At 37.4% G+C, this 26,678-nt stretch overlaps 2 protein-coding genes across 14 annotated transcripts in view; one reads left to right on the forward strand and one right to left on the reverse strand.

Annotated features, from left to right (window-relative positions):
* Positions 1-2,575: 2,575 nt before the first annotated feature.
* Positions 2,576-23,717, reverse strand: ZNF404 (zinc finger protein 404). 2 transcript variants are annotated; one of them, XM_068528116.1, is made up of 6 exons: positions 23,578-23,717; positions 22,798-22,875; positions 19,492-19,586; positions 9,510-9,569; positions 8,435-8,561; positions 2,576-4,203 (listed from the first exon to the last, which is right to left on the reverse strand). In XM_068528116.1, the coding sequence occupies exons 4-6, from the start codon at positions 9,537-9,539 to the stop codon at positions 2,681-2,683; spliced, it is 1,680 nt and encodes a 559-aa protein (XP_068384217.1). In that variant the 5' UTR covers positions 9,540-9,569; positions 19,492-19,586; positions 22,798-22,875; positions 23,578-23,717; the 3' UTR covers positions 2,576-2,680. The 2 variants fall into 2 exon arrangements, with proteins under 2 accessions (XP_068384217.1, XP_068384216.1); XM_068528115.1 differs by lacking the exon at positions 19,492-19,586.
* Positions 23,718-23,806: 89 nt separating this feature from the next.
* ZNF45 (zinc finger protein 45) overlaps positions 23,807-26,678 on the forward strand; it is a 32,623-nt gene continuing 29,751 nt past the window's right edge. For 9 of the 12 annotated variants that reach the window (XM_068528100.1, XM_068528107.1, XM_068528095.1 and 6 more), the window contains exon 1: positions 25,512-25,792. The gene's annotated coding sequence lies outside the window, so the exon portion shown is untranslated. Of the gene's footprint in view, positions 23,943-25,143; positions 25,229-25,511; positions 25,793-26,678 lie in introns of those variants that run through there. The other 3 variants (XM_068528097.1, XM_068528096.1, XM_068528103.1) reach the window with 3 other exon arrangements.

Genomic DNA, 26,678 nt, shown 5'->3' on the forward strand with positions numbered 1-26,678 from the left:
AAACTTTTAATAAGTTAATAAAAATAATTTTACATATTTTCTAGATGAATCAACATAGAAAAAATTCACTGTAATCAAAAGCACTGTAAAAATATGCTTGCAATGAAGAAGCAGGAAATCTTAATAAAGAAACAGAAACTATAAAATAGTACTAAAGAAAAATTCTAGAATTGAAAAATGCAATATCTCAAAATAAACATTTGATAGATAAGCTTAACAGCAGAACTGAGAGGACAGAAAAAAGAAACAGTGAGCAACAGAAATTATCCAATCTGAAAAACTGAAAAAAGAAGGTTGAAGATAAATAATAGAGCCAGTGACCTGTAGGACAATATCAAAAGATTTAACATATGACTACTTGGAACCCCAGAAGGAGAAGTAAGGGCAGGAAAAATATCTGAAGATACAATGGCCAAAGTTTTCTGAAATTTAGTGAAAGGCATGAGTGTACAGATTTCAGAGGCTCAGAAAACCCCCAAAAGGATTAACACAAAGAAAACGATACCAAGGCACATCATACTCAAACAACTGAAAACTAAAGGTAATAAGAAAATCTTGAAAGCACAAAGAGGGAAATGACACATTACACAGAGGAAAAATAATTCAAATGACTTCTCATAACCTATAGAGGCCAGCAGTCAGTGATATAATATCTTTTTAAAAAATATATAAAACAAAACCCAGGATTCTATAGCAAGAAAAAAAAAATCCTTCAGGAACAAAGCATTTCAGTAAAAGAAACAATGAAAGTTCACCACCAGCAGACATATACTCCACGAAGTGCTAAATTAAGTTCTTCAAGCTGAAGGGAAATGATACCAGATAGAAATTTAGATCATTGGGAAGGAATGAAGATCATGTGAAAATGTAAATATATGGGTAAATATGAAAGATGATGGTGTTTTTTTGGTCTTAATTTCTTTAAAAATACACAAGACTGTTTAAATTTCCAAGTGGAATGGTGATGTGACTTTCTGTGGACTACTTCTTAATTTCAAAAAACAAAAAAAAAACCCCAAAAAACCAGTACTGATACAATGGAGAGAGCTGGTGGTCAATACATGAATCAAGAGATCAAACATAGCTTCACTATGTGCCACCTGTTATTTTACAATATTGAGTACACAATATTATCTATGAAGTTATCATGTCAAAAATGTTTAATCTGAAACTTAATCAAGCCTCTAGACATAACATCCAGTTCAGAATAACTGCGAGGGATAGAGAAACAACTTAAGCCCACTCAGAGAAAAATTAGTACAAATACGGAATGTACAACATTATATGGGTTACTTCTCCTGAGTCTTCAAAAAGTTTGTCACAAAACAGGAAGAGGATAAATGTTTGACCAAAAGAGACTCAATAGCCATAATCATATAAAATATGTGAACTGGGCTTCCCTGGTGGCGCAGTGGTTGAGAATCTGCCTGCCAATGCAGGGGACACGGGTTCGAGCCCTGGTCTGGGAAGATCCCACATGCCACGGAGCAACTGGGCCAGTGAGCCACAATTACTGAGCCTGCGCGTCTGGAGCCTGTGCTCCGCAACAAGAGAGGCCGCGATGGTGAGAGGCCCGCGCACCGCGATGAAGAGTGGTCCCCACTTGCCGCAACTAGAGAAAGCCCTCGCACAGAAACGAAGACTCAACGCAGTCATAAATAAATAAATAAAAGAACGTGAATTTCTAAAAAAAAAAAAAAAAAAATATGTGAACTTAGTTTGGTTTTAGGCTTTTTTAAAAAAAGCCAGCACTTTCAAAAGACATTCTTTAAAAAATTGGAGAAGTCTGTAAATGGGATGAATATTACAGAACATTAATAGGTCTACTGTTAATGTTTTTTAGGTGACAATGGCTTAGTGGTCATGTAGAAGATAATCTTTAAATCTAGCAGTTGTATTTTTGAGTTGTATGTTGATTTTTTTTAGAGGTGAAGTGATACCTAAAACATTCACTCAGAAAGCACAGCAAAATTATATATACCATATATATATATATATATGAAATGTATGATATATGTGAATCTGTATATATACATTTTCATGAGAGAGAGAGAGATACTAAATATAGGTGGAGGGTCAATAAACCTTCATTGTACCATTGTTGTACCTTTTATGTAAATTTGACATTTTTCAAATACTTGAAGAAACCTTCTCCAAGTCAATATCTGTCTTTTGGCTACCCATTGTTAATCTCTAACTTCCATGAATTGTAGGGAATGTGGATTGTATGTTATCTGTATTATAGAAATTATTATAAAAAAATTTCTTCAAACCACTTTCCAATTTTTCAACAGCTATACTCTCAATATTCAGCAAAAGCATAGGGTTTTTACCAATATTAATCTTCAGGGGGATGAGCTTTGAATAAAAAAGTTTCTTGTTTAAAACATTCTATGGGATTTTGTCCAGAATTAATTATCCGAAATGAAATATGGATGAGTGATGATAGATTTTTAAAATATGCTCACAGGATCTTCCTTCCACGTGAATTTATTTATAGTAATACTAGTAATTACCATTAAAAAATGATACAGTATTTAGTAAGCAAATACTCTGTGCCAGATGCCCTTCCAAACAATCATATTTTATGTTAAATAATTTAATCTTTACCATATCATTAGGTGGTAGAAGAGTGATAATGTTAAAGGATGTGTCACGGCTAACGGCTTTCTGACTCTCATTACATTAAGACTTTCTCGCCAATGTGAAATCTTTGATGTTGAGTAAGTTGATAGCAACGAGTAAAGGCTTTCCCACATTCCTTACATTTATGTGGCTTCACACCAGTATGAATTCTCTGATGCTGAGCAAGTCGATCACTACGATTAAAGGCCTTACCACATTCTTTACATTCATAAGGTTTTTCACCAGTATGAATTCTCTTATGTTGAGAAAGACCTGAGATAGAACGGAAGGCCTTCTTACATTCTTTACATATATATGGTTTCAAACCAGTATGGATTGTCTGATGATAAATTAGTTGAGAATTAAGTCTAAAGGTTTTTCCACATTCCTTACATTCATAAGGTTTCTCCCCGGCATGAATTGACTGATGTGTTTTAAGGTCCCCGACACGACTGAAGGCTTTCCCACATTGTTTACATTCATATGGTTTCAAATCACTGTGAATGATCTGATGTTGAATAAGGTAAGAATGGAGCTTAAAAGTCTTCCCACATTCTTTGCATTCATGGGGCTTCTCACCAGTATGAATTCTCTGATGTTGTGTAAGTTGAGAGCCTCTACAGAAGGCCTTCCCACATTCCTTACAATCGTAGAGTTTCTCGCTACTATGAATTCTCTTATGTTTAAGAAGGCTTGAGCCCCTACTAAAGGCTTTTCCACATTCCTTACATTCATGAGGCTTCTCACCAGTATGACTTCTCTGATGTTCAATAAGTAGATAGCTGCGAACAAAGGCCTTTCCACATTGTTTACATTTATATGGTTTCTCACCAGAATGAATTTTCTTATGCTGATAGAGGCTTGAACGATGACCAAAGGCCCTTCCACATTCCTTACAAATATAGGGTTTCACACCATGATGAATTTTCTGATGGAGACAAATATGTCGGTACAACCTAAAAGTTTCCCCACATTCCTTACATTTGTAGGGTTTCAAACCAATATGAATTTTCTGATGTTCAGTAAGGTGAGAATGACGTCTAAAGGCCTTCCCACATTGCTTACATTCATAGGGTTTCACACCAGTATGAATTATCTGATGTTGAATAAGCTGTGAATAAAACCTAAAGGCCTTCTCACATCCATTACATTCAAAGGGTTTCAAGTCAGTGTGACTTTTTTTATGTCTAATAAAATGCTGGAGAACTATAAAGACCTTTCCACATTCCTTACATTCATAGGGTCTTACACCACTATGGTCTCTCAGATGTTCAGTAAGGTGTGAATATTTCCTAAAGCCCTTTCTACATTCCTTACATTCATATGACTTCTCTTTAGTGTGAAGTCTTTGATGTAGAGGAAGGGATATATGTTTTCTGAATATCATTTGATTAAAATATCCCACTTTAGGTGCCTGTTGTCTTTCAAATTTAGTTCTGTTCTGTGAGTCATTTCTGAAAATAAACGCCATAAAGTTGAAGGTTTTACTTCTATTCATTGTCTCCCGATTGTATGAATTTACTTCATAACTGCTTTTTTCTGAAGATAATTTGTTGCTCTCACTTGTGAAATCAATGTCTGAAAGAAAATGAGAAAACAAACAAATGCTATTTTTCTTGTACAAGGGGAAATATAGTAAGGATAATAATAAATTGACAAGTATATCCATTAGAAGTAAAAGGGTCATACAATTCTAAAATACTGTGATGAAATTTTTTAAAGGCAAGAAGGGCTCAGAAAATTATTAAAGCTAACATGAGAATGTAAAGTTTGTGAATAGGCAAAGAGAAAAATCAGTACTCATATTTAGTTGTGGATCAGTATTACCACAGGAATTTCTTACATATACAACCTTTTTTTTTTGAGGGAGGTGAAGCAGAAAAGAATAGCTTCATTGCTTTGCCAGGCAAAGGGGGCCACAGCAGGCTAATGTCCTCAAAACTGTGTGTGCCAACCTGGAGGAGGGTAGTGAGGAGTTTTATAATAATGGTTCAAAGAGGGCGTGATCAGCTCATGTATATACTACCCTTTAGATATCCACTGAGACTGAGTGAATCAGAATCTGTGAGTAGGTCCTGGTCATCTACATTTTTAATATTCTCTACCAGATGGCTCTCTATGTAATTTTTTCAATGGTCTGTCTTTATCTTAGAATGAAACCCAAGCACATAACCATGAATAAGAAGACTCTGTCTTACTTCTACAAATTCATTTCAAGCCCTTGACATCTTTTTCCCTATATCTGACCACACTGCATCTTTTCAGCTACTAGAACATACTGCAATTTTCCCCATTGCCTGTGGCTTCACACAGATGCTTTACCTTGCAGGAATCCTCTTAGGTGGCTTCTCTAAATGACTATCTCCAGGTGTTGCAGGTTACAAATCACTTTCTCAGAAAGGCTGGCTCTGCTAACTGTAAGTAAATTCATATCCTTTATTCTGTATTCCAACACCTAATTCTTTGTCTTCATGATGCTTTTCTCTCGTACATATTTATTGTCTCACTTGTTTTACTATTTATTTTCTTACTCTAAAACTCAAGTATGGATTCAAAATTTCTTTCAACTACCACTGAAAAACAAGTTCTACCACAAGGTAAGTATTAAATAATTAACTGTAGAATTAAATAGTGAATTAAAAAAGGAAACTTGGATGAAAATCAAGGTAAGTAAGGATAAAAATCAAGGTCAGTGGAGAAGGCAGCTGAGTAAAATAACGATCTAGTTTCTGAAAATTATGCAACAGTTACCAACTATCTCTCTCTGACTCTAATCTCTCAAACCTTATTGTCTCAGTAGTGGGGCCAAATTAGCCCTAGACTTAAAGCTGTTCTGGACCCAGCTTAACAGAGCTTAAAAGCAAACCATGAAAGGATCAACAGGTCCCATTTACTGAATCCCAGAACAAAGTCCCCCAGTCCAGCATTCCAACACAGTAAATGTCACAATGTCTGGCACCTAATACAAAAATTATCAGGTGTGCAAAATAGTAGAAAAATATAACCCTTCCTAGGAGAAAAATCAATAAAAAGAAACAGAGCAAGGAGTGACACAGATAATAGAATTAGTAGACAAGGATATTTAGAGAGCTATTATAAATATACTCTGTATTTTCAAGTAGTTATTTTCTAGTCATCTCTTACTTTTCTGTAGTTTATCCTTTGTCAGAATCCACATATAAGAGGTCACGGGAAAAATTTCTCCCAAATTCTTATATGTTCAAACTTTTGCACTTTAATGACAAACCATCCAGGCCTGAATCTTCCAATTTGTGGGAAGGTTCTTGATGACTGATGCAGTTTCTTTAGTGCTTGTGAGAGTTTTCATATTTTCTCTTTTTTTCTTGAGTGTTGGTTTTGTAGATTAAAATTTTCTAATAATTTATTTCATTTGATTTTTCAGTTTTTGGCATAATGTTTATCAAAATTAGCATCATATTTTCAAGGTTTCATGATTTGTAATGAGGCCCCCTTTTTTCCTTACATATATTGATGTTGAGAGAGTTGCACCAATTTTATTAATTCTTTGAAATAACCAAATTTATAGTTTTGACTTGCTCTTTTATATGTTCAGTTTTTATTCCATTAATTTCTGTTCTTCCCTTTATTATTTCCTTTCTTCCACTTTCTTTAAGTCTATTGTGCTCTTCCTAACTTACCAAATGGATGGTTAGCTTATTAATTGTCAGCATTTCTTCTGGAAATAAAAGATCCATTGGGAGAGTAAATTTAAAATCCAAACAGATAAGAGCCATTAAAGGAGTGGTGAATTGGCCCTGAAGATCTACCACCACTTTTCCCCTAGAGAAACTCACTGATTCTGAGCACAGTGATAAAAAAGAGGTAGTTGAGTATTACCAAACTGAAAATCAGCACTGACCCAGCTTAATATCTGCTATTCTATCAGACCCAGAGAGGAAAATGTTAAGTACTCTCTGGTGGAAGATACCATTATCTAGAACCTCTTCAGTTCTTTTGTACACGATGTCCAGCACACAGTCACTATTACTAGTAACTTGGAGAGGCATTACCATATGACAAATAACAAGAGGAAAAAACAGAAACAATGGAAGTAGACCCACAGATGATACCAAACAATGAAGGCATACAAGAATTCCAAAATAACTATGATGGAAGTGTTTAAAAAACAGATGAGGGACTTCCCTCGTGGTCCAATGGTAAAGAATCCACCTTCCAATGCAGAGGATGTGGGTTCGATACCTGGTTGGGGAACTAAGATCCCACATGCCACGGGGCAACTAAGCCTGCACACCACAACTACTGAGCTTGCGCGCCTCAATGAGAGAGCCCACGTGCCGCACACTACAGAGCCCATGCGCCCTGGAGCCCATGTGCCCTGGAGCCCACGCAACACAACTAGAGAAGAGAAAACCTGCACACCACAACTAGAGAGAAGCCCACACATCACAACGAAGAGCCTGCACGCAACTAAGACCCGACGCAGTCAAAAAATGAAAAAGAAAAATTAAATTAAATTAAATTAAATTAAAAAAAAAAACAGGGACTTCTCTGGTGGTCCAGTGGTTAAGAATCTGCCTTCCAATGCAGGGGATGCGGGTTTGATCCCTGGTCGGGGATCTAAGATCCCACATGCCGAGGGGCAACTAAGCCCGCGTGCTGCAACTACTGAGCATGCTCACTCTGGAGCCCACACACCACAACTAGAGTGAAGCCTGCGCGCCTCAACGAAGAGCCCGCGTGCTGCAATGAAAGATCCCACATGCCGAAACTAAGACCCGACACAGGCAAAAACAAAATAAATAAATAAGAATAAATAAATTAATTAAAACAGATAAAAAATAGTAATAAAAAGACAGTAAATAAAGGAAGAATTGCAACAGGTAACTGGAAGTTATAAAAGACAATCAAAGTGAATTTCTAGAGAGATCAGTTCTCAAAAGATCTAACGTAGGTATAACTGGAATCCCAGAAGAGAGGAGAGAACGGTTAAGTATTGTCCAAAAACTGAACAAAGACACTTCTGAGTAGAATCTATCAAATCACTGAAAGCCAACATTTTCACTGCTATAACAGAAAATACTCAAAAAGATAATGATCGTGACTCATTCTACCACTGTAAAAATTACAAAGTCTCATCTGTAATAAAGAGAAAACCAGGACTCTATGTTACCTGTTCTCCATGTAGGTGGACTGGCAAATAAAATAGAATATTTATTGACATTATGAAAATATACATAATTTGACATTTGTTTTCTTTGCCAGTAGTTATGCAGAAAATTCCCAGAATTCAATCCTTTGGTCATTTAGAAAAAGCAACTGCAGGATGGATCAGAAGGAGGTAGGAAGGTAAATGAAGGACAGAGAAGATTTAGGTGCTGTCATGCTGCGGAGCAACTAAGCCCATGCACCACAACTACTGAGCCTGTGCTCTAGAGCCCACAAGCCAAAACTACTGAGCCCGCGTGCGACAACTACTGAAGCCCGTGCACCTAGAGCCCGTGCTCCCTAACAAGAGAAGCCACCACAATGAGAAGTCTGCGCACTGCAACGAAGAGTAGCCCCCGCTCGCCACAACTAGAGAAAGCCCGCGTGCAGCAACGAAGACCCAACACAGCCATAAATGAATAAATAAATAAATTAATTAAAAAAAAAAGATTTAGTTGCTGAATGAAGGTGCTTATTTCAATCTAACAAAGCCCAAAATAGTCCTTTGAGAATATGGAGCAGAAATTTCGCTAGTTTCTTGGCACAGACCATAAAATATACAGTAGAAAAAGTGGATATTCCAGATAGCAGATCCTACATTACTTCAGGCAGATATCCTTACCCAGTGATACCAAGTTAGTATAATTCTCCAACATCACATCTCTGTACAAATTCCTCTGATCTGAGTTTAGGCATTCCCACTCCTCCTGAGAGAAGTCTACGGCAACATCACTGAATGTCAGTGGCACCTGAAATGACAAATTCATGTATTATTTGTAAAAGTAGAAAAAAAATTTCAAGATGGAATATTGAGTTGCAGTAGGGGGTGATATATAAAAACAAGTAGGCTGAAGTTAAAGATCATGACATGGGTAGATGAGGATAAATAATAAATAAATTAGCATATCTGAAGTAGATTCCCTACCCAATCTTGAAGAATCCTGTTGGAGCACAAAAAATTTCTTTAATTTTAATTTTCAAAATTTTCTTTAACCTCTTCCCCACAGTTCAGTATTATCCGCCAGATGTGGTTCTCATCTTCCCTTTCTACAATCCCTTACTGAACTTCTGGTTCTTGAGTTAGAACACACTAATGTAGGATGATCCAGAACAACACTGAATGACTCAAGCCAAGCAATCTCTCTTTCCCTACAAAATGGACCTCAGAACCCTATTCACTTCTCAGTGATTCCTTAGCCAGAGTCCCTCCTCTCTCTAGGCAGGCACCAATCCCATTTCAACCCAAACCTAAAAGCTTTTCAAAGCTGAGGTCTTATCTCACACTGAGACTGAGACCATTCAAAACCAAATTCTCCCTTATCTACCTGGAAAACTATGGAGAAAGTTCTCCCTCGTCTGGTCAAATAGGACCACCATTTCTATACAATGAAACTACGAACCTAACAAGGGAAGCTAAAATACTTCCTTCAAGATACTTCACCCCTTTACTGCTCTAACACTGCTCTCGAGAGAAGACTGAACATATAGAAGAGGAATAAATCATTTGATGAAAAAACTGAAAAATCAGTTTGAAAAAAGGGAGCAAATAGGGAGGACACCATCCTTCTCTGTAAAGGCAGCAACTGTGAAACAGGTTGAGATACAGCTTTCCTAGGAAGGAGGTTTTGGGATAAAGAATGAAAATATTATCTGAATTAAAAATTGTAATATTTCAGGAAGGAGAGACATCCACTTACCCGGCCCATGGTTTTAGAACTGCCAATCATCCTCAGAAGCTGAGTCCAGAGAAGACAGAGCTGAGGGAGGAAAAAGAAGCCTTGAGACCCAATGTAGCTCAGAACTCCCAACATTAAGGTAAGAGAGCCTTTCTTTTTTCTTCTTTATTCCTGTTTCTCGCCATCCTTGCCCACTCTCTGCCCTCCCAAACACATAAACACATGTCAGGGGATATGAGACAGAGTGCAGACAAACTCAAACCCTTTCCTGTGTCTGGGAAACAAGCCTCACAAGCGTGGATACAGAGCAGAGGCTCTCTTGAACCCAAGCCAGATCCAGACACACCCCACTGGCCTATTTCTCATTCTGATCATGCCAAATGTACCCAGCTTGGGTTGTCCAGTCACACTAAGTAGATCCTCCCCAATTCAGCCCTACCTTCCAGGGCTGAGACCAGGCCATACAACACAAACTTCAACAACCTTCATGGCCTCAAGGGGACCTGGACTCTGCCAGACAAAAGGCATAAAACAGGGACTTCCCTGGTGGTGCAGTGGTTAAGAATCCACCTGTCAGTGCAGGGGACACGGATTCGAGCCCTGGTTTGGGAAGATCCCACATGCCGTGGAGTAACTAAGCCCGTGAGCCACAACTACTGAGCCTGAGCTCTAGAGCCCTCGAGCCACAACTGCTGAGCCCATGTGCCACAACTACTGAAGCCCATGTGCCTAGAGCCTGTGCTCTGCAACAAAGAGAAGCCACCACAAGGAGAAGCCTGCGCATTGCAACGAAGAGTAGCCCCCGCACGCTGCAACTAGAGAAAGCCTGCGCGCAGCAACGAAGACCCAACGCAGCCAAAAAAAAAAAAAAAAGCAGAAAAGAGTAGGGACCAACCTGGAAAACTTGACCACCATAAAACTGTCTGCCCATGTGAAGCCTGAACTTGACTCCAAGGTCCTCTGGGCTGACCAACCTGGATTTCCCTATCAGGATCCACTTTGCTTGCTGGCATGAATCACTGCCACCCAGTACCCACAAAGGAGGTGTGAATTCATGCTCACTAAAGCCATACAGTAATACATAGATATTTGTAACCTTCTATGTGATAGCTGTGCTATACACGTTAACATTTAATCCTGAAATGTACTTATTAACTCAATTCAACAGATGAGGAAATAAAAGCTCAAAGAAGTAAAGGTATTTTCCCATATCACAAACTGTAAGTAGAAGTGATGTTTTGAATCACATTTCTATAATTATAAAGTCAACTTTTTTTTTGAACTGTTGTCTCTGACACCCAGATTTTTTTGTTTCATTATATGAAACCTGAACATAAATAATTAAGACAGCACCTGTCAAAAGATTTACTAAAGAGATGTTTTAAAGCAACAAAGATAGTACAATTTTACAGGTATTCAACTGTCAGATTTTAAAAGTTGATGATACACCACATATTAGTAAGGCTGTAGGGAAAAGAGCATTCTCATGCTGTCCTATAGACCTGTGAAAACCTAGTGCAATTGAGACATGTACGAAAAATTATGCATAAGAAGAATTTAATGATGAGAGGCCATTTCTGAGACTTCACCTAAAGGAAATAACTGTAAAATGTGCCTAGAGATGTATAAAGGAATATGATGATAGATACTAGTTAAAATGAAAAAAAAAAAAGCTGGAGAAAAATCTAAATGTACTCAGATGGGTAGTTAATTCAATAAAGTGTATTCATTCATATAATGGAAAATGAAATAGATACTGAAAATGATGGTGCAGATCACTGGTTCTCAATAGGGGGTGATCCTGCCCCCCAGGGCACATTAGGCAATGTCTGGAGACATATTTGGTTGTCAAAATGTGTGGAGGGGTGCTACTGTAACTAGTGGGTGGAGATCAGGGATGGCGCTGACCATCCTACAAGGCATAGGAAAGCCCCCCACCACAGCTAAGAATTATCTAGTCAAAAATATCAACAGTGCTAAGGTTGAGAAACCCTGACATAGACTTATTAAAGGAAGATAACGTAATCCAGAGTCTCTATATTATCAACAATGCCAATATATGATAAAACTTACGAAAATGCAAAGAAACAGGAAAAAGTTACTGATAATCAAGAGAAAAATCTCAATAGAAATAAACCCAAAGATGATCCAGACAATGGAGCTAGTAGACAAGGACTTGAAGATATTATGATTAACATGCTAAAGAAAATAGAGGAAAAGATGGACAAAATGGAATGCAAAATGAAGTATATCAATAGAGATTTAGTAGAATCATAAAAAAGAGACCCACATGAACATTTTATAGTTATAAAAGTAAAATATCAAAAAATTTTAATGTATTGGATGCATTTAACAGCAAAAACGGTATTAATTAACATAAAGTCAAATTAACAACAATCTTATGCAGAGAGAAAAAAGAAAGAACAGAGCTGAATGTAAGAGAAATACAAGAAACAGACAAAATGTGGAATTGAACACCTAAAAGAAAATAGAACGGAAATTGATTTGAAGAAATAATGGACAGGGCTTCCCTGGTGGCGCAGTGGTTGAGAATCTGCCTGCTAATGCAGGGGACACGGGTTCGATCCCTGGTCTGGGAAGATCCCGCATGCCGCGGAGCAACTAGGCCCGTGAGCCACAACAGCTGAGCCTGCGTGTCTGGAGCCTGTGCTCCGCAACAGGAGAGGCCGCAATAGTGAGAGGCCCGCGCACCGCGATGAAGAGTGGCCCCCGCTCGCCGCAACTGGAGGAAGCCCTCGCACAGAAACGAAGACCCAACACAGCCAAAAATAAATAAATAAATAAATAATTATTTAAAAAAAAAAAAAAGAATGCTGCTGTGGATGTTCTTATAAAAAAAAAAAAAAAAAAGAAATAATGGACAAAAACATTCCAAATCTCATGAAATACCTTGATACATAAATCAAAAAGCTCAGCAAACCTAACCAGATAAAATAAAGAAATTCTTACCCAGGCACATCATGGCCAAATTGTTGAAAAACAAAGTTGAAAAACGTATCTTGAAAGTATGTAGTTTAAAATAGACATCAGTTATAAATAGACAACAACAACAAAAATGGTTCTTATCTCAACAGAAACTTTAGCGGCCTGAAAAATAGAATCGTATCTTCAAAGTGCTGAAAAAAAAAACCCTGACCACTCTGAATCTTATGCCCGGAGGATATATCTTTCAGAAATGAAGGTAAAATAAAGATTTTTTTGAACAGAAGCTGAGAGAATTTCTGATCAACAGACCCACAATACAAGAAATACTAAAGGTCAGCAGTCAGGCTAAAGGAAAATAATCCTAGATGGAAGCATGAATGTGCCAAAAAGCAATGAACAGCTGTGGACAAGTAAATATATGACTAATATGACTAAACAAATGGACTGTTTAAAGGAACCAAAACTAGAATGCTTTGTGAGGATTGTATTACTGGAAGAAGGAATGACAATAACAGCATAAATGGAGTTAAACTATTGAAATGTTCTTATGTTATTTGGTATGTGGTTAAAAACCCTACATTTTTTTTTTTTCTTGGCCGTGCCATGCGGCATGCAGGATCTTAGTTCCCCAGTCAGGGATCAAACCCGTGCCCCCTGCATTTCGAGTGCAGAGTCTTAACCACTGGACCGCCAGGGAAGTCCCCTAAAAACCCTATTTTAAAGAAGACTGTATTAAAGATGCATCCTATATGGGGAAATATGTATACATATAGCTAATTCACTTTGTTATACAGCAGAAACTAACACAACATTGTAAAGCAATTACATTCCAATAAAGATGTTAAAAAAAAGATGCATCCTATAATAGCTCAGGTAACTACTAAAAGAATTATACAAAGATGCACAACTAAAAAAACTAATAGAGGAGACTAAATGGAATAATGAAAAATACCTGATTAATTCAAAAGAAGGCAGGAAAGGAGGAATAAAGAAATGAAGAATAAATGGGATAAACAGAAAACATATAGCAAGAGGGCAGATTTAAACCAAACTATATCAGTAATTGTAATAAAATGTGAATGGACTAAACATTGCAATTAAAAACTAAGATTTTCAGATTAAATTAAAAACAGGATCAATTACACTGCTTATAAGAAACATACTTTAAAGACACAGATATGTTAAAAGTAAAAATGGAAAAGTATATTAGACAGTCATTAGAAGCACACTGGTATATTAACAACAGATGAATAGACTTAAATGCAAGAAGTATTATAAGTAATAAAGAGAGATATTTCCTACAATTCAACAAGAATATAAGTTATCCTATATTCCTTATACTCCTAATAACATAGCTTCAAAAGCAAAAGTCAACAGAAAGGACAAGTTTATAATTAAATTTAGAGATTTTTTTATACCCTCCATTGGTAACTGATAACAGGAAGAGAAAAAAAAATCAACAAGGCCATAGAAGGTTGAACAGGAATAACCAAAATGACCCAACTGAACATTATACTCCCAAACTACAGACTACACATTCTTTGCATATTTTTCAGAATATTCTGGGCCATAAAACAAGTATCTATAAACTTCAAAGGATTAATATCAAAGAATGTATATTTTGGAACTCAAAAACAGGTATTTCTCAAATGTTTCCAAATATAAAAGTTCACTTTAAATAAGTACAGGTCAAAGAATAAATCATAATGGAAACTAGAAAATATTTGGAGCTAAATGATAATAAAAGTATGGCATAACAAAGCTTGTGAGATGCAGTCAAACCAATGCTTACAATGACATTTTTAGCTTTAAATATATATATTTTGTTTTTGTTTTGTTTTTACAAATGCTGCAGATAAATACCATTCATTATCTAATCACCACTGGTAATTACTAGGTGTACTAAAGACATACTGACATAGTAAATCAATTAGTAGTGAAATTATTATGAAAATCCTTTGTCAAATTACTACAATGCCAAATAAACCCATAATTTATTTTCTCCCAGTAGATAGCATGAGCATTTATAATGATTGCCCACTTATTATTTTCCTTTCTTATTACTCTTTGATCCCCTTCACCCAAACATAAATTTATGTTTTATAAAAGTAGCATGGTTAAAAATCAATGATCTACCTTTGGAAGCTAGAAAAGGAAAAGCAAATTAAGCCTACAGAAAGTAAAACATACTAAAACCAATGGCATAAAAAACCCAGATCTATAACAGAGAAAATTCAATAAAGCCAAAAGCTATTTCATTGAAGAGATAAGATTAATAAACCTCTAGCTATACTGCTCAAGAAAAAAATTGCCAATATTAGGACTATAAAAGGAGATATCACTACATATATTATAGACATTATTAAATTGATAACAGAATTTTACGAACAACTATGACAATAAACTTGAAAATGTAGATGAAATTTTAAAATTTCTTGAAAACACAATTCAATGAAACTGATATAAGAAATGGAAAATCTGAATATTGTTATATTTATTAAAGAAATTAAATCTATATTAATTAAGGACCTTCCCATAAAATGTCAGGCCCAGAGGCTACAGTGGCAAATTCTCCAAACATTTAAGGAATTAAAAATGCCAATCAAACTCAATATCTTCTAGAAAACAAATAAAAATGGACCATGTCATGAGGCCCTCATAATTGTGATATCAAAACCTGACAATGACATTACAAGAAAGGAAAACTACAATATATATCTCTCATGAACACAGATGCAAGTATATTAAATAAAATATTAGCAAGGAGAGGCCAGTGATATATATGACCAAGAGATTTATTCTCGAAATGCAAAGTCACTTTATTTTTAAAAAGCAATCAATGTAATCTTCAAACTTTAAATAATAAAGGAGAAAAACCATTCAATCATTTCATTACATGCAGAACAACCATTTGATAATATTCAACATCAGTTCATGATAAAAATTCTCAGCAAACTAGGAACAGAGCTTCTTTAGTTTGATAAAGGGGATCTACAGAATAAAACTGAGAGGTAAAATATGGACTACTGTCTTGAGTTCAGAAATAAGGCAAGGGTGTCCACTTTTACCACTTCCATTTAACTTTGTATTTGAAGACCTATCCAATATCATAAGAGAAAAAAGTGAAATGAAAGGTATGAAGATTGGAAGGAAAGAGGTAAATCCATATTTATTTGCAGATAACATGATTTTGTACATAGAAAAAAAAATTTCAATCCTACAGACTATTAGAATACATGAATTTATTAGAAAGTTGGTTGAATAAAAGGTCACAGTATAAAACAAACAATTATATTAAAGCAAAGCTATTGAAAAATGAGATTTTAAAAATCCCAACAGTTCATAAAAAACATGAAAAATATAAAACACTTTGGAATGAATCTAACAAAAGAGGTGCAAGACTTTTAGACTGAAAACAACAAAACATTAAGGAAAGAAGTTAAAGAAGAATTAAATAAATGGAAACATATTTCATGTTCATGAATTGGAAGAATCTATTTTAAGATGACCAACTCTCTCTAAATTGATCTACTGATTCAATGTATCTCTAAACAATATCAGCAGCTTTTCTTTAGAACATTAAGAAAATCATTCTAAAATTATATGGAAATGCTAAGAATCCAGAACAGTCAGGGCAATTTTGAAGAACAAAGTTGTCAAATGTACATTACCAGATATCAAGACATAATATAAAGCTACTGTAATTAAAACAGCGGGACTGACACAGGATTGACAAACAGACCAACAGAATAGACAGTCCAGAAAGAGACCTGTACGTATATAGTCACATTTTTTTAACAATAAAAGTCTGACTTAGAGCAGAAAGGATAGTCTTTTCAACAAATGGTGCCTGAGCAATTGGTAATCTGTGTGGAAAAAATGGTTTTGACCCTGATCCCACCACATATACAGATGTAAATTCCAGATGGATCATAGGCCTAAATGTGAAAGCTAAAGCAATAACTTTTCTGTAAGAAGAAACAGGAAAATATCTTCATAATCTTGGGGTAGGCAAAATTTTCTCTCTTTTTTTGGTTTAATTTTTATTTCCACTTATTTTAGACTTAGAGAAAAGTTGCAAGAGTAGTACAGTTTCCTATATACCGCTCAAACTGATGTGAACATCTTACATAGGACAATGGTCAAAACCAGGACATTAACATTGGTACAGTACTACAAATGGCATATCTTATTCAAATATCACTTTTTCCCACTAATGTCATTTTTCTTTTCCAGGATCCTACACATGATCCCACACTGCACTGAGCTGTTATTTCTCCTCAGTCTCTTCCAATCTCCACAGTCTTTCTTATGGTAATAGTTTTCAATCGCTGCCATAACAAATTACCACAAATTTAGCTTAAAACAACACACATTTATTATCTCACAGTTTCTGTGAACTTGGAGTCTGGACACAGTTTCGATGGATGGTCTCCTCATGCTGGTCTTATAAGCTGCAAACAGGGTATCAGCTGGGCTGTGTTCTCATTCAGAGGCTCAAGTGGGGAAGAATCCACTTTCAATTTCATTCAGATTGTTGGCAGAATTCATATCCTTGCGGCTGGATGACTGAGGGCCTCAACTTTTTGCTGACTGTCAGCTGGAGAATGACCTCAGGTCCTAGAGGCTGCCTGCAGTTTCTTGCAAGGGCTTGTCCAACACTGCCTTACTTCATCAAGCCCACAAGTAGAGTCTCTAGCTCCAGTCTGCTATGACAGAGTCTTTTTTTGTTTTGTTTTTGGTTTTTTTTGGCCGCGCCTCGCAGCACGTGGGATCTTAGTTCCCTGACCAGGGATCAAACCCACGTCCCCTGCAGTGTAAGTGCAGAGTCTTAACCACTGGACCACCAGGAAAGTCCCTATGATGGAGTCTTACGTGACATAATGTAACCATAGTAGCAACATCCCATTACTTTTGCCATATAAAGTAACCTAATCACAGGACTGACATCCCCTCACCAATTTTCTGTTGGTTAGAAACAAGTCACAGGTCCTGCTTGCACTCCAATGGAGGGGGATTATACAATGGCATAGACACCAGCAGGCAGGAATCATGGCGGTCACCCTAAAGTGTGTCTATCACACCTAATTCATGACCTCTTCACTTCGGAGGAGTACCAGTCATTTAAATTATCAAACGTCCCCCCACTTGGTTTGTCTGATGTTTCACAATTGGAATGAGGCTCTGCATTTTTGGCAGTACCACAGTGATGCTCTGTCCTTCTCATTGCATGATATGAAAGGGCTCATGATATCAATACTTTATCACTGATGATGTTAACCATGATCACTTGGTGAAACTGCTTTCTGATGGGTTTCCCCACTAGAAAGGTACTACCTTTCCCTCTGTTGTTAATAAATATCATGGGTGATGGGGAATCCTTTGACACTATGCAAACCATTTATCTCTTCAAACTTTCACCCCCTAGTTTTAGCATCTACCAGTGGATCTCGTCTGAAACAACTATTACTGTGGTGTTTGCCTAATGGCCATTTTCCATGTCCCTCTTACCTTCTACATTTAACAACTGGAATTCTACCATAAGGAAGATCTGTCCCTTCTTCCCCAGGAAAAGATGTTTTAAACAGAACAAAAATGCAATAGCCATAAAAGAAAAAGATTGTTAAATGAGCTCAGTTAAAATTAAGAATATCTGTTCATTATAAGACATCATTAAGAAAGTGAATAAGAAGTTACAGGCTAATAGGAGATATTCCCTTTCTCTGTCTGTCTGTCTCTGTCCCTCTCTTTCTACACACACACACACACACACACACACACACACACACACACAGGTTTATATACACACACAAAGGACTTGTATTCAAAATATATCTAAAATTCCTACAAATCAATAGGAAAAGGAACAAAAGCCAGGCTAAAAAATGGACAAAAGATTTGAATAGACAGTTCATCAGAGTATGTCAAAATGGGCAGTATCATATGAAAAGATGCTCACAACATTACTTATCAGAAAAATACAAATTAAAATCACAATGAGATACTCCTACACATGCATCAGAATGGTTAAATTTAAAATGATTGACGATATCAAGTGTTGGCCAGTTTGAGAAGTAACTAGACCTTGCATACATTGCAGTCGGAGTGTAAATTAAGTTAACCACTTCCACCCCCAGGTATATTCCCCGGTAAAACAAGAACATGTGTCCACAAAAAGACTTGTACAAGAATTTTCATAGAAGGTTTATTCAAAATAGTCAAATACTGGAAACAACTCATCATCATAAGAATGAATAAACAAATTGTGATAAGGTCATACAGTGGAATACTACACAACACTTGGGTTGGGGGTAACCTACTGATTCACAAAACAACACGTATGAATCTCAAAAGTTCAGTTTTGGACAAAAAGCAGCAGAGACAAGAGATTCCATTTATATGAAGTTCAAGAACAGGCAAATCTCATCTTGAGTGATAGAAGTCAGTATAATGTTTACTTGTGGGGGAGGGTTCGTTCTAACTGGGACAGGACACAAGCACATCTTCCAAGAGGGGATAGAAATGCTCTAATTCTTGATTCAGGTGGTGTTTTCAAATGTAAAGATTCATTAAGCTATATGCACAGCTAAGATATGTGTACTTTATTATATATATTTCCATGAAAAAATGATAGAGACCTTTATTTGATGACAATGGGTAAAACCATTATATTTCAAAATGTTACCCGGTTATGACAAGTAAAATAACATGTATGAATATATGCATGTGCATTGAGGAATGGATAAAAAAATTTGGAGTAAAATGTTTACAGTAGTCTCTTCATTTTGAGCTTTTCTGTACTTTCTGAATTATTGTATGAGAATGTATTACTTCTATAATAAAAATTATAATAGAGCTAATCACTCTCTTTGAGATTGAAGGGTGAAATAAAAGATGAATATGGTGATATCTGGGGTATGACGATGAGGCCTTTTTTTCTCCACGGGCTTAAAGTCTTTGAGTTGATTGTCTCATACTGGAATATCAAGGTTCTGTGTCATCAGTCATGAACTTTGATATTCCATAGTTTTCCCTTTTCTGGATTCCCCTGACTCACCTGGACAAATCCTCTTGTCACTACACTCTCCACCTACTGGGCCTGGACTCCTTGTTCCAATTCAGGAATTACACCTGGCTTGGAAACAGAAAAACCTGTACATAAAAGAAATGGAACTTAGGCATGCTGCAGCTCTCAACAAATCCAGATACAGTCCTGTGGTGAAGGGGCAGGGAAGTCCAGCATAAGAAAGGCCAAAGGAAAGCCATTCAAGGAACCAGGATGACGATGCCTCAAGGAAAATAGAGTAGAACAGTCATTTAAATCTCAAATCCCTCGGAAATTCAAACACTTCAACCTCCCTGGAGGGTCACATTAAGGGAAGAAAAAAGCCCCAGAGATCACATTTTGAATTTAAAGATTTGATCATAAAGACTCTGCTTCTATGATTTTTCAGTATCACATCCTTATACAAGTTCTTCTGAGACAGTACAGTTATCAGTAGAGGCTGTTGCCACATTCCCAAACGTCACTACCCCTGAAATTACAAAAACCTAAGTTCCCATACGGCCTGAGAAACTGGAAGAAGTGAAGTTGATCAAGATATAGAAGTGGTACAGCATGGAGAGCAGTCGTGTTCAGCATTCTAAACTCAGCAACAGCTGATGTGTCCATGTAATGAAATATTAAACAGTCATTAAATGCTAAGTTTGAGAAACTGTTAAGGGAATGAAAATATTCAAAATACCATGTCAGTAAAAAAATTAGGTTACAAAGACCAAAAGCGCAATTAAAAAGTGGGCAAAGAATCTGAACTGACGTTTCTCCAAAGAAGACATACAAATGGCCAGTAAGTATGTGAAAAGACCCTCAATATCATAAGCCAACAGGGGAATGTAAATCAAAACCACAAGACCCACTTCATACCCACTAGGATGGCTATAATAAAAAGGACAGATAATAACAGGCGTCGGTGAAAATGTGGAGAAATTGGAACCCTCACACGTGGCTGGTGGGAATGTAAAATGGTACAGACATTTTGGAAAACAATCTAACAGTTCCTCAGAAGAGTTACCATGTGACCCAGCAATTCCACTCCTAAGTGTATACCTAAGAGAAACAAAAATATATGTCTACACAAAAACCTGTACACAAATGCTCCTGTCAGCATTATTCATAATAGCTAAGAAGTAGAAACAACTCAAATGTCCATCAACTGATGAATGGATAAATAAAACATGGTATATCCATACAATGGAATATTATTCAGCCTTTAAAAAGAAGAAAGTTCCGACACATGCTACAACATGGATGAATCTATATGAATCACAGTGAAAACACTATGGTAATTCAAAGAAGCTGATCACAGAAGACCACATATTGTGTAATTCTAGTTCTACAAAATGTCCAGAGGGGCAAATTAATAGAGACAGAAGGTAGGTAAGTGGTTGACCATGGCTGGGGAGGTTGCAAGAAATGGGGAGTGACTGCTGATGGGAATAGGGTTTCTCTTTAGGGTGATGAAAATGTTCTAAAGTTGACTGTGGTGATGGTTTCACAAGCCTGTGAATATATTAAATGTATAAAATTGTACACTTCAAGTAGCTGAATGGTGTGGTATGTGAATTGCATCTCAATAACGGTGTTAAAAAATTAGGTTACGAATGCACAAAATCATACAAATACAAAATATGATTATATTTATAAAAATATATGTACTTATCAATATATATAGAAAAAGTGACAGACATCAATAAATAGAAAAAATATATAAATGTATGTACCTATTTATTAACATTGCTCATTTGTGTGTCATAGCCCTGGTTTTCTTCCTTTTCCTAAATGTATATTTCAGAAAAATTTTAAATAGCCATTCCTTAATTTCACACACATACACACACACACACAGAGATATGTTTTTTATTTTTGAAAGGAGCAACCTCTTCTCCAAACAAGTGGAAAAAAATCTCACCTTTTCCTCCCCCCCTTTAATATCCCTGAACCTGAGGATAAAGCCTAGTACACTCTATAACAAAGGTTCTCAAAATTTTATCTCTGGGAACTTATCAGAAATGCAGATTCTCAGCTCCATCCCAGACCCACTGAATTAGAAATTGTGAGGCTGGGGCCCAGCAAACTGTATTTCAACAAGCCCTGCAGGTGATTCTGATGCAGCTTACATTTGAGAACAAATGCTGTTCTAAAAACAGTTCCTGTGTTTTTACTGAAAGGTTTTACTTCATTTCCATCAGTTCCCAGTACCTGAACCAACCCTAATTTGTCTATAGAAATGTATGTCTGTGTAAACTGGAAGCTATGATGTCTTGTATACATTAATGGTAGTCTCAATGCTGCTTCCTATTATATATGCCCGATTGACAGATTTATTTTGCTTCTGAACCTGTCCTCCTAGCTAAGATGTCCTGCAAACAGCTGTTGAGACATCTTGTCGCATTTACTGGCACTATGCATTTAACATCACTAGAATAAAAACTCTAAGGTGTAAAATCCATTTTTCTTCACAGAGTTCTCATAATTTGATCATATTCTGGCAGTGCTGCTATAAACAGAATGATGTCTCTTCCTATCAACTCCTGAGGCAGGTCACCTGAATTTCTCTAGTGGCATTTCAGATCTTCTATCTTACTTATTCCTATCCTGATTTCATTTCTTTTTTTGAATTTTATTTATTTTTTATATAGCAGGTTCTTATTAATTATCTGTTTTATACATATTAGTGTATATATGTCAATCCCAATCTCCCAATTCATCCCACCCCCTTTTCCCCCCTTGGTGTCCATACATTTGTTCTCTACATCTGTCTCTATTTCTGCCTTGCAAACCAGTTCATCTGTACCATTTTTCTTGATTCCACATATATGCATTCATATATGATACTTATTTTTCTCTTTCTGACTTACTTCACTCTGTATGACAGTCTCTAGGTCCACTGATTTCATTTCTTTGCTGGATAACAAGTCATTTGAGGACAGCAACTATATCTTCTTGTCATTGTGTTCCAATGAGTACAAGCATAAATATCTGGTATTTGACTCAAATTTCAAAACCAGAAATTTATTCTTAGGTTATGACTATAATAGGACATAAAGATCTATCATAATGATGTTCATTATAGACTAGTTTAATTTTTAGTCAAAAATAGAAATATAATAGCTAACAGTAGGCCACAGGTTAAATAAATTATGGAGAGAAGGGCTTGGGAACCCTGATGGGGTGATTCCTCTGCATGGCCCTATTTACAGATATATCAGTACCAGGCAGGACATTTCAGCTGAAGGAAAAGAAGGACTACATGCCTTTAAAATTAAAGTGTGTTTTATGAATAATGAGGAAACACCAACTCACCTGAACTTAAACTTTTAGTTGTGTAACAAAAATTCTTTCCTCTCTCAGGATCCTTTTTTTTTTCCGAGACAGGCAGCACTGGGAAAAGAGAAGGCAATCGTGAGACATCAGGATTTTCCTGGAGAGCACATTCACTTACAAAATACCCTCCCTCCATGATCATGCCCCTTTACCCAGTCCACCACAAACAACCACATGGGAGTAGGAAGGAGACTGAGACAGCGTTGACCTTTCCCAGTATGAGAGAGGCCCCGTCACTGATGTCTAGGGTGGAATCTGTCTAATTCACAGCAGGTTCCTGGGGCCAGAGTTTTGGAAATGCTGTGGTTGTGAAACATATAGATGGCCCCTCGGAACTTTCTAAGGGGAACCTCCCAGGAGGGAATCCTACTCCTGGGACCTTATCAGGTCTTCCCAGAAGCCTGTCTTGGGGCCGCATCCAGCTGCAGAAAATCTCATCTCATGATCGAGTCTGTGTCTTCTTGCTGGGATCCTCCATTCTTCCATTCTAAAGCTCAGAATCTGGCTTCCCTCCTTTATCTGCGCCAGACCCCAAGTGGCTGTGAGGGGAGAGGGCTGAGGAATCAGCGAAGTCTAGAGCCAAGAGTTTCAGTGACAACCCACATGGCCACACAACTCTCGCTCATCCATAAGCCACGCAGTTATATAAGCACAATCGCCCAGTTAAATAATGACATACAAACGCACACATTGTCACGGAGACACGTCTACACCTACACACACACACACACACACACACAAATATCTCAATAGGCATACAAATCTCCTCTGCTGCTCACGCAGACACGAGCCTGAGACTCGAGGCCCGACAAGCCGCGTCCGCGCCCGGAGCGTCCTTGCCTTGAGCGCCTGTCACCCCCACCGCGGGTTCCAGTCCAGCTGCAGTGAGAGACTATGGAAGCTTCCGCCGAGTTTTATCTTTGGATACGATCTACTCACCACGTAGGGAACCACAGCTGCTCGGCCACCGGAAGAGGACCCAGGGACCGAGGCTGATGCGAGCCCGGTGGCTTCTGGGAAATGCAGTCCATCCGGAACTGTCCTGGCGCCGGGAGTGCGCAGGCGCAGGAGTCTGTCGGCGCGCGGCGGAGGTAGACCCGACCTCGGGAGGGCTGTGGCTTCAGGTAGACCTGCGTACGTGGAAAAGGCGAGTGGAATATGAGTCCAGGCTGTAGCAGGCCGAGTAGGCGCCTGGGGACTTCAGAGCCTCAAGCCTGCGTGCTGCAGGAGGAGGAGGAGTAGGTGGTGGGCTCTTGGGTACGGTGGTTACCTAGGTGTGAGCTGTGAGGACAGGACCTTAGTCTTTCACCGTCCGCCCAGGTAGCATCGTCACCTGGAGTAGCGCCAGGAGCACAGCTGGCATTAAGTATGCATTTGTTTTAAAGAAAGAACGCCTGGGCGTGTGTAGGTGTGTTCGCGTTTTCATGCTGTATGATGTTGTGGGACCCATTGTGTGTCTGTAACCATGTATGGGATTGTTTCTGTTTGGTTTGTTTCGTAGAGTGTGGATGTGAAAATGGTTTGTGTTTCAGATTTTGAGATATTATAAAGCTTGTTAAGCACACTTCCTCCCCACTCCTCCATCCCCATCCCGAAATTCCTCCTGCCCAGTAACTTGCCTTTCTTTCCATAAAAGGCCGAGTCTGGCTGCCTTTTGCCGAAGACACATACTAGCAGGGCCGACTCATCCATTAGACACAGAAGGCAAAATGCCTAGGGCCCACAATACTTTTAGGGGCCTACAAAAATGTCTTTTAAAATCAGAAATAAACATTAATTTTTGTTCAAAGAAAGTGTTTAATGCAAAGAAACTCAATTTATTATTATTACCATACCTAAACAATCGTAAAATACTATTATTTTTATTTTCTGTTTTTTGGAAGAAGGGGCCCACAAAGGTCATAATGCTGCCCTGCACCTTAGCCAAATCAAATCAGATTTCAATCCAGCCTTATTCCTCTCCCAACTCCCCAGTGGGACTTGTGAAAACAGCACTGTACCCGCTGCCCTTAGGTGAAACTGCGGTGAACTCTGACCTTCCCTCATGTGAGCGCTCCATGGCCCCAGTGGAGAGTGGAACATTTCCTTTCCCAGCTCTCTGGGCAGCTTGAAAGGAAGTTTGAACGTATTTTAGTCTCCTAATAAAACTTTATTTCTCAGACTTCTTGAATAAACATTAAAAAGTTTGAGTGCTTTTGTGACAGTGTGTGGAATTATATAATATGATGCACTATTTGAGGCCTGTGAGATTATGACTTTAGTTATGAGATTGTATGTTTTTATCTTGTGAGTATGACTGAAAATTTATTTAACTTTTTTGCTTTTCTTATGTGTGCATTCTGTGGATATTGTGAATGTGGATCACTGTGAACAGGCTTATTGAGTGAGAAACTACATGACTCCAAGATGGGTATGTGGGATTTTGATTATATGAATATACAACCCTTTGATATTATGACTGTATATGTTTGTGAGTGACTAGGCCGCCTTACTCTTCTCAACAATGAAAGAGAAATGTTGCACCTTTTTGCAGCAATAGCTTTAAGATTTGGGTAAAAGGATTTGCTATTTATTTGGCAAATCATTTGGATATTTTATGTTCAGTCAGACAGATTTTTTTTCAAGAAGAATCCAAATCAACATATCTTTTCAAATAAGAAAGAATTCAGAGTCATACGCTGTATATGCAAAGGGTTGCCACTTTTTTGTCCATGTTAGACTCCCAGAGGTAAGCTTTCATTCTTCTGTGCTGTGAAGGAATTTTTAGTGGATAAGTTTGGAAAGCCCTGGACTAAAAACCTAATTATTTACACTTGGAGAGTCAGAGAAGAAGGACCAGGGAGTCATGAACTGAATTCTACATCAAGCAACATTGTTACTTCGTTCTCTGAAGAGAAAACTGACTCAGAGAAGACACACTTAAGACCATTCAATTTGTCCACCAGAGAGCTACTTGCCAAACTTCAAATTATAGGTAATTAATACATTGTTTTATAAATATATATATTCCAATGAAATGCAAAATTATAGTACTATTTCCTATGTAAGACCTTATTGCTGTTAAAATATGGCAACTATGAATGGGAGAGTGGTCATTGTCAGTGATAATAGTTATATCTTTGGTGTTCCCATTCTTCACATTGATTATTTATTTATTTAAAAAATAAATTTATTTATTTAAAAAATAAATTTATTTATTTTATTTTATTTTATTTTTGGCTGTGTTGGGTCTTCGTTGCTACGCACAGGCTTTTCTCTGGTTGTGGCGAGTGGAGGCTACTCTTCATTGCGGTGTGCAGGCTTTTCATTGTGGTGGCTTCTCTTGTTGTGGAGCACAGGGTCTAGGTGCGCAGGCTTCAGTAGTTGTGGCACACAGGCTCAGTAGTTGTGGCTCGTAGGCTCTAGAGTGCAGGCTCAGTAGTTGTGGTGCACGGGCTTAGTTGCTCCGTGGCATGTGGGATCTTCCCAGATCAGGGCTTGAACCCGTGTCTCTTGCATTGGCAGGCTGATTCTTAACCACTGTGCCACCAGGGAAGCCCCTCATTGATTTTTAAAAATTATATTTCCTTCCACTTTTAATAAAATACTAAATACTTCAGTATGCATCTCCTAAAAATAAGGGTATATGTACTTCTAAATAAATTCCTAGTGGAATTCCAGGACAGAGGTTACATACATTTTTAAGAATCCTTCCACAAGAGAACTTTGCAAGAACAGTTGAGTAATATAAGCAGAGAAATGGAGACTCTAGGAGACATTCCAGAGGAAATGCTAGACACCCATGTTCATAGCCGCATAATTCACAGTAGCCAAAAACTGGAAGCAACCCAAGTGTTCATTGATGGATGAACAGGAAAACA

The sequence above is a fragment of the Eschrichtius robustus genome, chromosome 19, assembly GCF_028021215.1.
Source record: "Eschrichtius robustus isolate mEscRob2 chromosome 19, mEscRob2.pri, whole genome shotgun sequence".
Classification (NCBI taxonomy): domain Eukaryota; kingdom Metazoa; phylum Chordata; class Mammalia; order Artiodactyla; family Eschrichtiidae; genus Eschrichtius; species Eschrichtius robustus.